The following is a 14,768-nucleotide window of genomic DNA, read 5'->3' as shown; positions in this document are numbered from 1 at the left end:
AAACACTGTGACAAATTACTCGAGAGTGTATAGAAGCCCCCGCTCTACTCCATAACTAATAATCCTCATGAATCGATTCCGACTATTATCCACAGATAAGAGGCAAGATTGGTGTATCCCATTGAACAGAGGGCCGTAATAAAGAAGGGAGGATGATGAATAAAGAGGAGGACGAGAAAAAAAAAACGGAACCAAGGTAAGCGAAGAGAGTATTGGCTGTATACATGAACTATCTCAACAGCCGACTAGATAAGATAGATCTAGATATTTTTATTAGGTACCGCGGGTGAGTATCACCGGCAAATGATAGATCGAAGGAATATCGACGGAGGCTCGAGTGACGAGGTTGACGAGGGGTGGAACGAGGGGTGAAACGTGAGGGTTAAAGGGATACGAAAGGGGGAATGAAGGAGAATGAAGGGGAATTGAGGGGGCGGGTGATGATGGGGTGGCGTCGACGAAGGAGAGAGTGAAATAGAATAAAAATGAGAGGAATTGGATTTTGTCGTAACTCGCGAATGTCGTGATTCGATAAGGGTTCGATGAGGACGCCGGTGTCGGGGGTCGAATGGTTCGAAAAAAAGAAATGGAAAAATAAAAAAGAAGAGGTTGAGGGGGGGAGGGTGCACTCCGGCGACACAAGAGTGCCAGCTCGTCGGAGGGTCGACACGATCGACTCTTCGGGTAAAAATCTTCCGACAACGAGAGTCACGCCAATGGACACGTTATACCGGGTCGTATAGGAATCACGTGGGCCGGAATCAAAGTCAATACAGAAAATGGGATAGGTGGTGGCAGATGTCGGGGTGATGGGGAAGGGGGGGGGGGGTAAACTGTGAGGGGTGTAGACGTACCCTATGGATTTTATGGTGCGGTGAGGGACCAGAGACTGTTGACGGCCTCTCGCGTAATTCTATACGTTTACGCGTAATACGCGCCACAATACTTGCTCATTACATGACGGTGAATAAGGTGCTGGGTGCTGTTTTTTTTTTCGCGCGGATATACTTCACATTGCTATATTTCATTTCCATTATTATAGTTTTACTCAGCTATTTTTTTCCACTTTTGTTCTTTATTAAATTCATATAAGTTGTTCTACTGGTTTAACCTAGTGACCGATTGACTATGCTATGCTACAGGCTACCGCTATGGGTATCTCTTTAATTTTTTTCCCCTCACTTGCCACCATTCGTTTCTATTTTTCACATTCTGTTTGTCTTTTTTGTTTGTCGTTAACAATGAATAATCTACGGGCATGCGTACTGTACCGCGCGTGTGCATGTCTTTGAGTGTTCTGTATGTCTTCAATTTTCGGGCTATTGGTGTCCACTTAAGATATAATTGGCTCTTAATGGTTTAATGTTATTCTGCCTAGGTGTCTCTTTATTCCGTTGCTTTGAGTTTGCTTTGATATTCAACTGGATTTGTCTGTTATACACAATCACACAGTGTAAATCTATATTGCAGTAAGCCCACTCACCTTCATTTCACTCAATTTACGCCTTTGTCGAGCTTTTGGCTGTCACCAACTTAGCAAAATTCGTCGACATCCTAAAGTTCAATAATTATTTACTTATTATTTATGGCCTTATTGAATATACTCCTTCATCCACGGTGGTTATGGGTTAATTAACGTGTCATGTCGTCTTCCGCACACTAACTACACACACGGCCTTGTGTATTTAACTATCACTTAACCAACTAACAACTACATCCCTTAGTTACATTATACATATGCATAGGAAGGCAAGTTCGAGTGTAAAGTGAAATCGTTCTTTTACCATACAAAACAATCACTTTTGTACTTTCACTCCACACTGGCACTAGTCCTACATTCTCTTTATTTATATATATATATATATAATTTTTTTTGTTTGTCTCGTATATATAACTATTTTCATATATTCATTGATTTATTTATATTATGTATATATGTATATTTTGTCCGAACTTTTAGGGTTTTTTTTTCCATGGCTTTTCTATCAACTTTCTTATATGATTTTCATTCTATCGTTCGGGGCTAAAACGTCCCCGCAATTGTTGGTTTGAGAACAAAAAGAAATTGATGGGAGGAAGGTAGACGTCCGGGGGGGCTACCTTCCTCGAAAGTCTGAGAGGCGAGTCGAGAGTGCCACGAGTCCCAGTAATTCGTAGCGCTGGGGAATCGATTTCCTATTTCTTAAAAGCGTGCAAAATTCCAAGTGGAACAGTGGGGATGTTTGGGGATTCGTTGGGTGGGTGGTGGGCTGCAAAAAGGGGGGTGGCGGGGGTGGGGTAAGTGGTTGGGAGGGGTGAGAGCACTTGGCGATGGGAACGAGTGAAAACGAGAGAGTGGCGCAAAGCAAGCACAATAATTTCGACTACGTTCTCTCGATTATTGCGATAGCCTGATTCTCGAATTCTTCGTATAATCTCCTTCCCCTTTACCCACACCAGTCGGTGGCAAATAGAAAATACTTATTTCTGGTGGCTCCAGACAGGTGCCCATTGACATACAACCGGGCGGCTAAATTCTCTCTCGCATTTTCCCCTGGCACTCGCGACTCGCAACTCTGAAACGTTATTTCTGTTTTTTTTTTTCATTGATTCTTTTTTAGAAAATTTTTCCTATAATATTTTTTTTTTCTCCTAACTAAGTATTTACAAGTTGTATAGTGCTCGTCCGGTGCGCACGGACGAACTTCGTTTGCGTTATCAATTTTTTTTTTTATTTGGGAATTTTTTTTTCTTTTGGGATTTTTTAAGGTTTTTTGGTTTGTTGACGCACACTTAACGTTGAACCACGTCATACCCTAGCACTAGTCTACAACGTATGTTTACTTAGCGTAAGACACGCTCGCAATAGTTATACACCGGCAATTGTGCACATCCATCGACTGAGCCACACGTCAATTTATTAATTCTTCAGGTTTTCTTCTGGGCTTAGTCATCTAGTTTTTGTTTATTTTTTTTTCAATGGTTTTTTTTCGCTATTCGTCGCACGTGTCATGACCTTAGTAAGGCTACTTGGTTTCGGTATGCGCGTTTGATGAATTCCACAGATGTGTTTTTTCCATTTTTTTATGGTCTTTCCACTCTTCGGAGGGTCGCGATATTCGTTGATTTTATTTGTTTTTCATTCTTCTTGAATCCTTCAATTTCAGTCATTCTCTCGAATCGGGCGCGAAAGGGTTAGATGAGTTCAAATATACCATAGATCAGCCAACATTGAAAATCGACTTGAATCCGTTTTCTGTTTGGCTAGTCAAAAGTCAAAAAAAAATTCGGGAATTCTTGAAAATCGGAAAGTTGGTTTGCATGACGTTTTTTTAATTAAAAAAATTAATTTCAATCACGTCATAATAAGTCCTCGGGATAATAACTCGGTAGGGGATTTTTATTGATCAGCACCCGGATATTTTCGATACTGTATCATCGAGTCTACTTTTTGACTGAATACCACGGGAATTTTTTCCACGCCAGAAATATTCTTGTATTTTTTTACCCTGCGGTCATAGTCGTGGGGTGAAATGTGACTCTGATAAAAAGTGGTGGTTTCGGGTGGAAATTATGTCACGATCAACCGGAATCTCCCGTAAAGGGAATAATCCACACGACCATGGAAAAAAAAAACTAGAAACCAGCGGTCAAATATCATGAATCGAACGAAGTAGAGAACGTGATGTAGACAGAAGTAAAAATTGAGGCTAATAGCACCAAAAACGCTCGATAAAGTTCGCAGGAATCACCGCTTTTTTCTTTCCATCCACATTCCCTTGTCCACTAAATTTCCCGGCATTTGTCGAAAGGATTTTCCGTGAAAATTCCCCTCAGTCTCAACAAAACTCTCCAAAAAAAAACCCTCGACATTAAAAATCCTTGCTTCCAACATTAATTAATGTTTTCCCAACCTCGAGGAACTTTTTCCCCCGTTAACAACAACCGAATCCCGAATTGAACACAAGGAGAAGAAAAATCGAACTACAATTATCAGCGGAAACCCTCGAAATTGGTGGAAAAAAATCAGGGAACATTAAATGCGTGCCGAAAGCGTGGAGCCACGTCGACGTTGAATTTTTTTTCACGCGTTCACCCAACTTTTTTCTCCATTCACACACATTCCCCGGAGCCTTTACAAATCAAATACAATTTAATTGAATGTTACAATATAACTAGTTTGCCAATGAGGAAATCAGAGTGTACTGGGAGTATTGGTGTGTCGGTGGCCACAATTCACTAACTGTATTTCACCGATGTCGATGAGCCGGGCATGGCTGTCGAATGGGTTAGTTCCCTCATTTCCTACTCACGCGTCACACGCAATCGACATGGGTATCGAGCACACCGGTGACTCGGGAAGCAATCATCGCAGAGTGTATTTCGATTACGATAAATCGACAACGACCACTCTCTTCCCCCTGTGTGTTTCATCCCCTCGCCGCCCACAACACGCCACCCAACCGCCCAACCACCCTACCGCCCTACCGCCCTACCGCCCCTTCCAGCCACTACATCGACGATTTCGCTTTTAGTTCTACCTCAATCGTTAATCACGCAAAGTACCGGTAAAGTACATTGGGGACAGATGATAGGAAACACATCAAAGCTACCGAGACACTGGGGTTCAAACGAAAATTCACCCCATCAATTGATTAACCCAATTGTCAATAGAATTTCGTGCAAAAGTGCTGTATGTTATTAATTCGATGTATCCTTCAACATTTCTCTTTATAAATTTTCTCACTTTTAAACAGTCTCCCCCAAACAACCAAAAAATAACGGTTAAAATATTTTTTTCTTGTCTTTAATTAAGCGACGTGTGCTAAAATCACGACCGGGCAACTATTCAATTGCACGCGCGCAAACACAGTTTAAAATTTTTTTTCATTCCGCGAATGGATTACGAATGGACTCGTATGCACCGATGTAATATGTATCTTGACATTATATTAATATGTGTATTATATACCTACCTATCTAAGTTGGAGTGTTTTTTTTTGTTCGTTTTCTCAATTAGTTTCTTAATAATCTCAGCGCGAATTTGTGAGTTGCACCGGAATTTTTTTTTAAGTAACAGCCCCCGATTCCAATAATTCCGTCAAATTGTGCGCATACGCATGATCACAAGTACTTAGTGGGACTCAACAGATAAATTTCTTCCTGTTGATCAATGTATATAATCAATCCGGAGAGGATAGGAGACAGATCGGAGCGATTGGAGTTACTGACGAGTCTGCATTCCCCTCATTGTCGAGAAGATTGGCTTCTGGTATAATTAATGCACTGTTTCATTATGTTCTTTTTTTTTGTAGTGGGCCCCATCGATGTACAAACTAGCTATAAAAAAATAACGGATTCTCTCGCACAGAATCGCCGGCGCTCCGCTTTCGCTCGGAATATTTTCTAAGGACGAGAAAATTGCGGAAAAACGAGGGAACCCGTCGGGAGAGACGAATCGTGAGAATCGTTACGGTAGTGTGATAAATTTTAATTATATTTCATTAGGGGTGAAAATCAGACATGGCACTAGGCGTTCTCCTAACGAGCCGGCAATGGACCCTTTTTGTCTTCTGAATAGCTCCGCGACACTCAAAAAAAAATATTCAAAGACACAAAAATGTCATCCTAAATTTGAAAAAGGTGATGTGCTACGCGGGGCACATGGTTTTAATTAATTTTAAAATAATTTTTAATAAAATGTTGCGATGATGAATGGCTTTTCACTTTTCAATATAATTATTCTCGTAGAGTTACTTCAACTGGATTGAATGGACTCGAGGTGAAAGTAGAAAGCATTGCAAAAAACACTACATTTTTGACAAATCAACAGAGAGAAAAATTTCCCAAAGAGCAAATCCCGGAAAACGGTGGGTTTTTCTCTCTGCATTGATGGACATATTCTTTCCGCATAGAGTGACATTTCTGTGAATTTCTGCTAGGATCAATTACAAACCCGATGAATAGCGCTGGAATCGACAATAATATTCTCGATTCACGGATAACTCCGGTGGAGATTGAAATTTATGCATGGTACAAAAGAAAATAATGAAAAAAACAGCGGTATCTGTGGCGCGGTTTGTCAGAGGAAACGAATGAAGATGCGGAGAATGGCATGTATCACGTTAAAGCGATATACATTTACGCAGGAGTATCTTGTTCAACATACATATCATTTGTTCGTTATCGTACACGACGCTAAAACCCAAACGCTGCACAAACCGGCTTGATGAATAATAAAAAAATGTCTTTTCATGTGGTTGATTACGTCGGTGGAATTCGAGAACGCAAGGATAGGGAGGAGGTTGGTTATTTTTTTGTTTTCGCGTCCGACCATTGGATTTTCTCATGTTTTATTGCAACTCTTATGATTAATTCTATCATTCCATTTTATCTCGGGTGTCTGGTTGATCGATAATTGTAGGTATCTCCACAGGACCTTCCACCTGGCGTTCCTCCTCCTCCGCCATCTCCACCTCCTCCTCGGTCGCGTTCTCTGGTGGCTCGTGGTGTCACATACTTGCTTGTACCAATCCGCGTGATACTAGTTAGGGTATCGTTGGTGGCGACGGTTGTGGCGTTAACGTTTGTTCCTGTTGGTGAGGGGTGCTTGCTTACCATCACACTAGGAGGCTAGGCGTCAGCCAGTCCTCATCCGCTAGCTGGACCGCAACCAAGAACACACTTTACCATTTGAACACACAAACGAATGGTTAAGTCTTGTGTCCGAATTTTTCAAGGATTAGTATATCATTTTCAATTGGCTTTTTTTTCGAGGCTGGTCATACGTCCTCACTTGCACATGTCCCTTTTTAATCAATCTACGGTGGATGCTCAGAAACACATAGGACACTGGAAATATCATTCACTGACGGGAGAATCTTGTCCTGACGAGATTGCAAGTTGAATATTTTTTATAATGAGGAAATAGAGCTTTTCGGATTGACCGCTGATTGAGGATACTGCTTATATTTGTTCAGATTGGAAAAAAGCTCAATGGTAAAAAACATTTTCAATATATTTCTATTAATATTGGAAATTCGCCGGTTTCAAATGATTCGGGGTTATCTGAGTTTCAATTTATGGGACTATATTTTAAGAGAATCTGGAAATAGAAATATAAGCGTGAGGAGCCGTAAATATTTGATTTTGTTAGCGTTGGAAATCACAGAGTGCCGAGCGGAAATAAAAATAAAAGTCCAGGGATCATAAATAAAAATTTCATACTCGGTTTTCATTGAAAAATCTGAAGATTAAGTGAATTTCTTTCAAAATTGAATTTTTCGTTACTTCATTAGCCATTTTTATAATTGAAAGGACTGTTAATACCGTTGATGAATCAAATTTCTCATTCGTTGAAAAAACTTGAGCGGCCATGAACAGCTCAGCATGAATGAATATTGAAGTGGTAAAATAAAATAGTCTCATGTTTTTAAATTATCACTTTATGCCCATACTTAGAGATCGATAATATTAAACAAAATGGCCTACTTCGATTTAACTTTATTTACCACTTGATTACAGAAATACCTATTGTCTCGATAAAAATCAATGTATTTCTACTCTAATTCTCCAGGAAAGCGGAAATTTAGAGGATTGTTCATCATAAAATTGAGTTGGTGACTGAACAACACTCCTAAAACCACCGAAGCAAATGAGGTCGTACTTTTAAAAACGGAAACATCCGAGCCCTTTCAACATCACCATTTGCAACTCTTAATCCCGTCGTGACACTTCTCCACCAACATTCCCAATTGAAGAATAATTTTATTTTCCGTGGATATCCATCTACCCAATATTTTACACATTTTAAGCATTTTGCCACGGTATTCGCCAGAAACGTTCGATCAATCTCGAGTCACACCAGCCACACAGTAAATTCAATTCGTCTTTAGATCGATTGCATTTTCCGACCTTCTTAGTGGCCGAGACGTGCTTGGAGAATGAGCCAACGTCGGCGAATATACGGTGCTGTTATACAGGGAACTACTGGCACAGAGTGAAGACAGGAGGAGGGGAATCGGTGAGGTATGAGGAGGACGAAGGGGGTATGCACTACAGCATCGACACATTCGATAGTAACGACAAGGCAGTTCTCGTGCACTGGCAGTGGCAGCAATCAGCGTGTCTGTGAACCCCAAATACACCATATAGAAATAGCAATTCGCCCAATTCCCATCCCTTCCCCAATCTCCCTGGACCGTGAGGTTTCCTGGTAAAGTCGAAGCTCCTCGTCGACAATCTCAACTGCTTTTCCATAACACTCGGCAATACCGTGCATAACAATTCGACTGGCAGTCAGTACTTGAGATGATTATTGCATGCTTTTGTTGGTGCGTGCAGGGACACATTCAAGCAAAACTACCTTTACATTCAATGGAGTTAATCAGAATTAGATGTACAGAGAGAAGTGCAAACTCATTGTCAAGGGAACATGAATTGGGTCCACGATGGCGGAATAATTCCTGGGTAATAAGGAGTGAGAGAGCCATAAAGGAAGCCAATTTCTTGAGTAGAGAGTGGCACGGGAATTTTATTCAATGGGTTCTTCACGTCTTTAGGTATCTTCGTCCAGGACTAATAATTCATCTGGATGTAATTTTCCAGTGACATTGGTTTGCGTTTTTTCTCTCAACGTTCGGAGCGAGCGTGTGCTTAAAACGATTATTCTCATTCAATTGTTCAGTACATTACTCTATCTCGAAGGTGACTTGATTTTTTGATTCATTCATAAGTATAAGGGATGATGAGTACTTCGGGTAAGCGGTTGGTTTGGCCGCATCGTTTTTATCGTGCGATAAAATGATGACGCTGAGACCAGAGCAATCTATGCATTCAGCCAAGCGAATTAAGCACAATGATGAAAATGGAATGGTGGATTATGATATTACCTGGAATTGTTGCATAGGATAGGCCATCATTTGCGCTGGTGGTGGTGGGGGTGGTGGGGCAGTTTGTACACCGGGAGGCGCCGTGACTGTCGTTGCATGGTGAGGTGGTAACTGAGGTCCACCAGGTAAACCCTGGCCCCAGCCTGCTGCTGTACCCGCCGCATGAACACCCATACCCATTCTGTTGATTGATCCATTACAATCCATACGTTAAACACAATGTCAAGAGGGTGTGTACGAAGAAAGCTATTGATTTAAAATATTGATTGACTTCCACTAGTCAAGAAGTCAAGAGTAAAAAGGGGTCAGAAATAAAATAGTTCCCTAGTCCAGTTTTCGATGGCAATTTATAAAAGTGAAATATTTATGGAGGAGAAGTATATTTAATTAATTGATTAGTTATTGGTAAAAAATTACCCCATGTACTGTGCCTGTTGGTAACCGGCGAATTGTCCGTACGTGTAGCCCTGCATTCCCTGTAGAAATCCACCAGCTTGCATTTGCGTTGCAGCAGTGGTGGGATAAGATTGTGGAGGATACCAGTAGGAAAGTTGTCCAGCACCACCAACACCACCAACACTACCCACACCACCAGCTGCGGCTGCGGCCAGTTGCGCCGCTGCAGCAGCGTAATAAGGATAGGCTGCTGAAGACAGTGGCTGAATAAAAAAAAAGAAGAAGAAACATTTGTCAAGAGGTACAAAACTGGTGAGTCGCCAATTATTCCAACGAAATGCTGTAATCGTCGGTGTATTGTCCCTCGGTTTCATTAGTAATTTACTGCTGAATACCTTCTGACAAGAAAGAACAGTTTGAGAAACTGTTGGATCGATTCTACTCGGCAAAAAAACCTCCACTTGGTGTAATTTATTGAAGTGCATATCTGAAATTTTTAGCTTTCCGTCTGGGTGAAATGATACTCGTGAAACAGTCAGTTTTTAAGGAATCGTTAAGTCGAAAAATCCCGAGTACTTTTAACACAGTTGTAAAGAATGAGTGGCAATTGCCATAAATATGTCAGTAAAATTCAAACGACGACAGGTATATTATAGCTTCGAGAAAGAAAATTATTAAGTCAATTAATAATATTGTCATCTATAACCACGATCGGAGGGGAATTTGGATTATCATTTTCTGGAGTTGAATGATAGACTCTCCCGATTTCTCTCAGGCTTCTACTTGTTAGAAGCTTTAAAGAATTTTGATAGAATTGACAGTAGACAATTGTCAGTGCATCGTTTATTTTTTTCGAAGTGATGAATGAAAAGTCATAAAAATTCAAGGGAAAACGGAAAATTCATGTTTTGTTTGTCAGAATTCTTGATATTATGGAAAATTCTTGATTTAACATAGAACAAAGAGTTATTAATCCCGTTCAGAATCAATTTCGTGGGGGTTGTTGATAGTACAACCCCAGTGACGACCACTAGTCCGCGGGGAGTACAGGTCAATTAGTAGAACGTCACAGAGGGCAAAGTGAGAGTCACAGTGCTTTAGACGGATAGGCGGAAATAGTTGGTGACGAGGATGGCTCTCACTATTCCCAGATCGGACATATCCACTCGTCTTAACGGCGCTAATTGCTAAGGGACCCACTCGATCCGCCATGTAAGCCAGAGTGAGACGACTAGAATGTGCTCTCCACTGTGGAATCGGGGATTGCAAATGGGAGGAGGAGAATTTCCACTGCCTCCAGTGAAAATTCTCTCTCTCTCGGTCTCTTGGAAACTTCCTGGTGAATCTTCCCGCGAGAGAGCAACTTGTACGCCCTTTTCCCATAGCCCATCATCTAACTCACCCATCCAAATTACTTCCACGCATACCTGAGACGTACGCCAATAACAATTTTATCGAATGGGGACGTAAGGGAGCCATTGCGAAGAGTAACACTGACTGACGGAAAAAATTACCTCATACCGCGAAAATCATTGCACAAAATCATTTTATGTTAAATTCACATATTTTTTTGAAGATTTTTTACTCTATCCTGAGACCAAAGAATATGTGAATGATTTTCATTTTTTTTTCACTGAAATTTTCAGATTTTATTTATTTTATCACTCTTACCGGAATTACAATTGAAATTCAAGTATTTTATCTATTTTATGATTTGGATAATTTTAAAAGAGGAATAATGAAATATTTCATTTTTCAATATCACAATTTCCCGAAATTCCAGTGGAAGCTGAATAATTTTGAAAAAATTAAAAAATTTCAGGATTCAGCTGTGGAATTTAATGGAAAAATAGTCACCACTGTAAGTTGCTTTTCTCGTCAATGCAGACGTTATGAATCGATAAAGAATGATAACAATTGCTGCAACTCACTTGTCCCGTTTGCTGTGCATTATTTGGATCTCCGCTCTCCTTGCCCCAACTACACTTGACCGTTTGACCATTGATGTCCGTGTTGTGCACCGCAACGATAGCGTGTGTTGCCGATTCTTTTGTGGAAAATCTGAAAAATGAGGGAAATGCACGAGTGTTAGTGCTCGGGCGGCTGAAGCATTTGTCTTCAGTGGAGTTTTTTTTTTTCTGATTGAGGAGAATGGGTGGAATAAAAGGGAGGAAAAGGGGGTGCTTCCTTGTGAACGAAAAACTGTGGGCCTCGTTAGGTACTCGGCTTTTTTTTGGCTCCTCTGTGTGCATTACCTCACGAAGGCGTAACCCTTGTCCTTGAAGACTCGAATCTCCTGGATGGAACCAAAGGGTGAGAAGGTTTTCTGCATCAGTTCCTCGGTGAGTCCGTTTGTCAGACCACCGCAGTAGACCGTACAGTTTGTCGGGCTGCTCTGATTGTACACCTCGTCGAATGTCAATGGTTTGGCATTTGCTGGAAGCAGAATATTTTTTTTTTTCGTTTCTGAGACGTTCTTGGCTTTATGTAGGTTAAAATTTCGCAACTGTGATTGCTTTCTACTCTGCTAGGCTATTATTCATAAAATTCAAAGATCAAATGAAAATAATAGAAAGGGAATCCCATACTGTGACACGTATTTTAAAAATATCGCTGGACATCTTGAATAAGTGAAATCAGCTGATGTAAAATTGTAGGACAAAGGGGGAGAACTCGGGAAATGGGTCGCCGAATTTTCACAATTTTAAATAATTATCAATACTGTGTAAGCCGAGTAATAAAATTTGGTGATGTATGACCACCGAAATCCAGTGAAATTCCATGTAAATTCATGCTCGTTAAAAAATCGATGTTTTTACTTTAAAATCGCAAGAGTAATGTTGCAAACGTGACGAATGATATTTGGCATGAAGGAATATATCCAGTTTCTATTAAATCATTCATCATTTTTAATAATTCAACTTTTCCACAATTACAACGCACCCATATTTGGCTGAAATTTGTCCGTCTGACCTAATTTTCCTGTAAAAAGCCATTAAAATTTAAACTACCTTCACATTCGTACTGAATTTCCATTCCCCATCATCAATTCATCAATTTCCAGAATATTCAGAAATTTCCCTTGAAAATATCCCATTAGCATCGAATCCATTGGCAGTGCCAGCGGTAATACATGAATTTCCACTGGAAATCACCGGATTTTATTGCAAAACCTATTAAAGTATCGGTGGTAATTACGCGTAAGAAAAGTGATATATAAGCATCGTAATATCCCGAGTGAACATAAATACCGTATCGGTAATTCGTCAAGTTATATCCCCATCCTAAACAGGAATGAAATAACTATTCCGAGTGCACGAACGAATGCACCCGTGTCCGTGGGGGTGTGAGAGGGTGACGGGTTGCAGCAAAGGGGTAAAAGTATTATGGAATACAGCCTAGCTAAGTACGTCGCGGAGATGGCGTGACCATGTATCCTTGACGAATAAATCAATTTAACGAGAGAACCTCCGTGGTGGTAGACGTGCGTTAGTTTCCTTTCTTTTTCATTCCACGGTTCTTCCTCTCTTCACCCTCGCTATCTCCACCTTTCTCCCACAAACGCCACATCTTCCTCCCCAGATGATCCATCTTCCCATTACCACGGTCTCGATCATTAACTAATACTTGCGCCCCTATTTTTCACTCCACACCTTTTTTCCCCCCGCCGATATACGTAATGTAACTTTCCTCTTTGCCACTGTGGAGCAAACTTTTATCGGAGACTCATGCGATAAGGGCTAGCGTGAAAAATGTAAATTCTTATTTTATCTGACCCGCTTTTGCGGGCGGCAAAATTGTTGGTGTTTTTTTTTTCCTCCTCCCCTCCCCCCTTTCTCGGAGAGAAGAGAAAAGAATGTGCAGTATAGCCCCAAGACAAGTACTAACTTTACGATCGGCCCTTCATCCTGTCTCGTCAAACCCCTATCCGCAAACTTTATGTTTACAAGCATCCTATTTTCATCCACAAGAAAACGTACGATTACGTCGTAACCCGCAATATTCGAGGAATAACCCGTGGAAAATTGTTGGGGTGGTTGAAAATAAGAGGGGGTTGGTTAATAGCTCACATCCTCGGGGTATAAATTTTTAATAAATTCAAACACCAAGATCAGAGTAAATCAAGCTTGAAAATGTTAAAGTTGGGTTGGGGATAGACTCTAACCGAGGCAACCGCACCTGTTGAACCCCTTTGGCGAGACGATCAGAAGGGAATTTCACTCTTGATGAATTTCGGTGATACGACAGGACTCGGGTAACTGTGAATATTCACCGCGGGTAGCCAGCCATTGGGAATGGCATGATGGGTATGTCACGTCGGTCTCTCATTTCCGACTATTTTTTTTCACGGATATTGCATCTGGGAAATTAGGGGGATTTGGTCAGTGGGAGATGGAAGTCGGGCTCTGGGTATCTAATGGCGGTGTTTGCGTCGATTGTACGTAATCGATCGGTGTAAGAGCAGCTGAAGCACTATGAGTTTGCAGAATCGAGTCTAGACCAAATGTACGTGCCTCACTCTTGGGGCTTTACTTGTGAATGCGAGGGTGGAACAACTGTGCGGGGATTTTGTCTGTTCTCTGGGTGCCACCGTTTCATCCTCTACATTAAAAAAAAACCAACTTGGATATATAAATTCCCAGAAGTCTCAAATAAAGTCGCCCCAAGTCTCAATTCTTCAATTTTGCAAAAAAATTCTGACATGCAAAAATCTTGAGTGTTAACTGAATTTCTCAACTGGTTAAATCATGAGTTAAATTAAATTATTAAAGTTCTAAAGACATGTAAAAGTCTCAATATCATAAATCGAAAAATAAGGTTTGATTTGATTGTATGTAGCTGGTGAGTAGAGAGCCAAGGCAAGATTTGTAGTCTCAGCATAAATTGGAGCTTTCGTCCCCTTTCCCATTGTAGGTACCTAATAGATTGGCGGCCTCAATAGAACTGGCCCAATACCTTCCATTTGCCTCGTGTTCACCGTACAATACCCGTGCTCCTCCTCTCTTTATCACTTATGTAACCACTGACACGCGATTATTGAGACCCCTGGGATTCTTAATTCCGCAAACCATGCAACACTCTCACACAAACATCCAACTCCTTTGTTCATCCCTTTTTTTTCACCCCCTTTTTCACAATATAGTTATTCTTGGAGTCGTATTCTCTTCATTCGGTCATTTACAAAATTTTACCGTTGCAAAAACAACGAAATGGGGTTGGGGGATGCAGTGGAAGAGAATGAGGATGACTGTGAAAATGGTTGGCCTAGAAGGCGAACTGGAGGCGTTCTGTGCAGTGGTGGCTCACTTAGTAACTACTCACAAGTGACTGCTACAAATGCCACACTCCTCTCTCGCAACTTTGCCCATTCCCAACCTACTCGCCCTTTTCTTCTGTCCTCTCTTCACTGCGCAATGGCTCTCTCGTTTCCCTTTTCTTCGAAGCCCACCGTCTAGTCGAGACTCCACTCTATTCTTTTCTCCCCGCATTTCCTCCCTCATT

The 14,768-nt window shown here is 41.0% G+C and overlaps 1 protein-coding gene across 6 annotated transcripts in view; it reads right to left on the bottom strand.

The window, feature by feature from the left end:
* Window positions 1–5,281: 5,281 nt before the first annotated feature.
* The window catches only part of LOC105262860 (nucleolysin TIAR), a 268,436-nt gene continuing 258,949 nt past the window's right edge, over window positions 5,282–14,768 (bottom strand). For 4 of the 6 annotated variants that reach the window (XM_011298744.1, XM_011298699.1, XM_011298735.1 and 1 more), the window contains 5 exons: window positions 11,522–11,702; window positions 11,198–11,327; window positions 9,288–9,529; window positions 8,871–9,051; window positions 5,282–6,641 (listed from right to left, as the gene is read on the bottom strand). In XM_011298744.1, coding sequence (XP_011297046.1) covers window positions 6,600–6,641; window positions 8,871–9,051; window positions 9,288–9,529; window positions 11,198–11,327; window positions 11,522–11,702 — 776 coding nt within the window. In that variant the 3' untranslated portion in view covers window positions 5,282–6,599. Of the gene's footprint in view, window positions 6,664–7,616; window positions 8,108–8,870; window positions 9,052–9,287; window positions 9,530–11,197; window positions 11,328–11,521; window positions 11,703–14,768 lie in introns of those variants that run through there. The other 2 variants (XM_011298708.1, XM_011298716.1) reach the window with 2 other exon arrangements.

This window comes from Fopius arisanus, unplaced genomic scaffold, assembly GCF_000806365.1.
Source record: "Fopius arisanus strain USDA-PBARC FA_bdor unplaced genomic scaffold, ASM80636v1 scaffold00001, whole genome shotgun sequence".
Classification (NCBI taxonomy): domain Eukaryota; kingdom Metazoa; phylum Arthropoda; class Insecta; order Hymenoptera; family Braconidae; genus Fopius; species Fopius arisanus.
The sequence above is the reverse complement of the archived record's forward strand: the minus strand, read 5'-3'. Positions and strand labels throughout refer to the sequence as shown.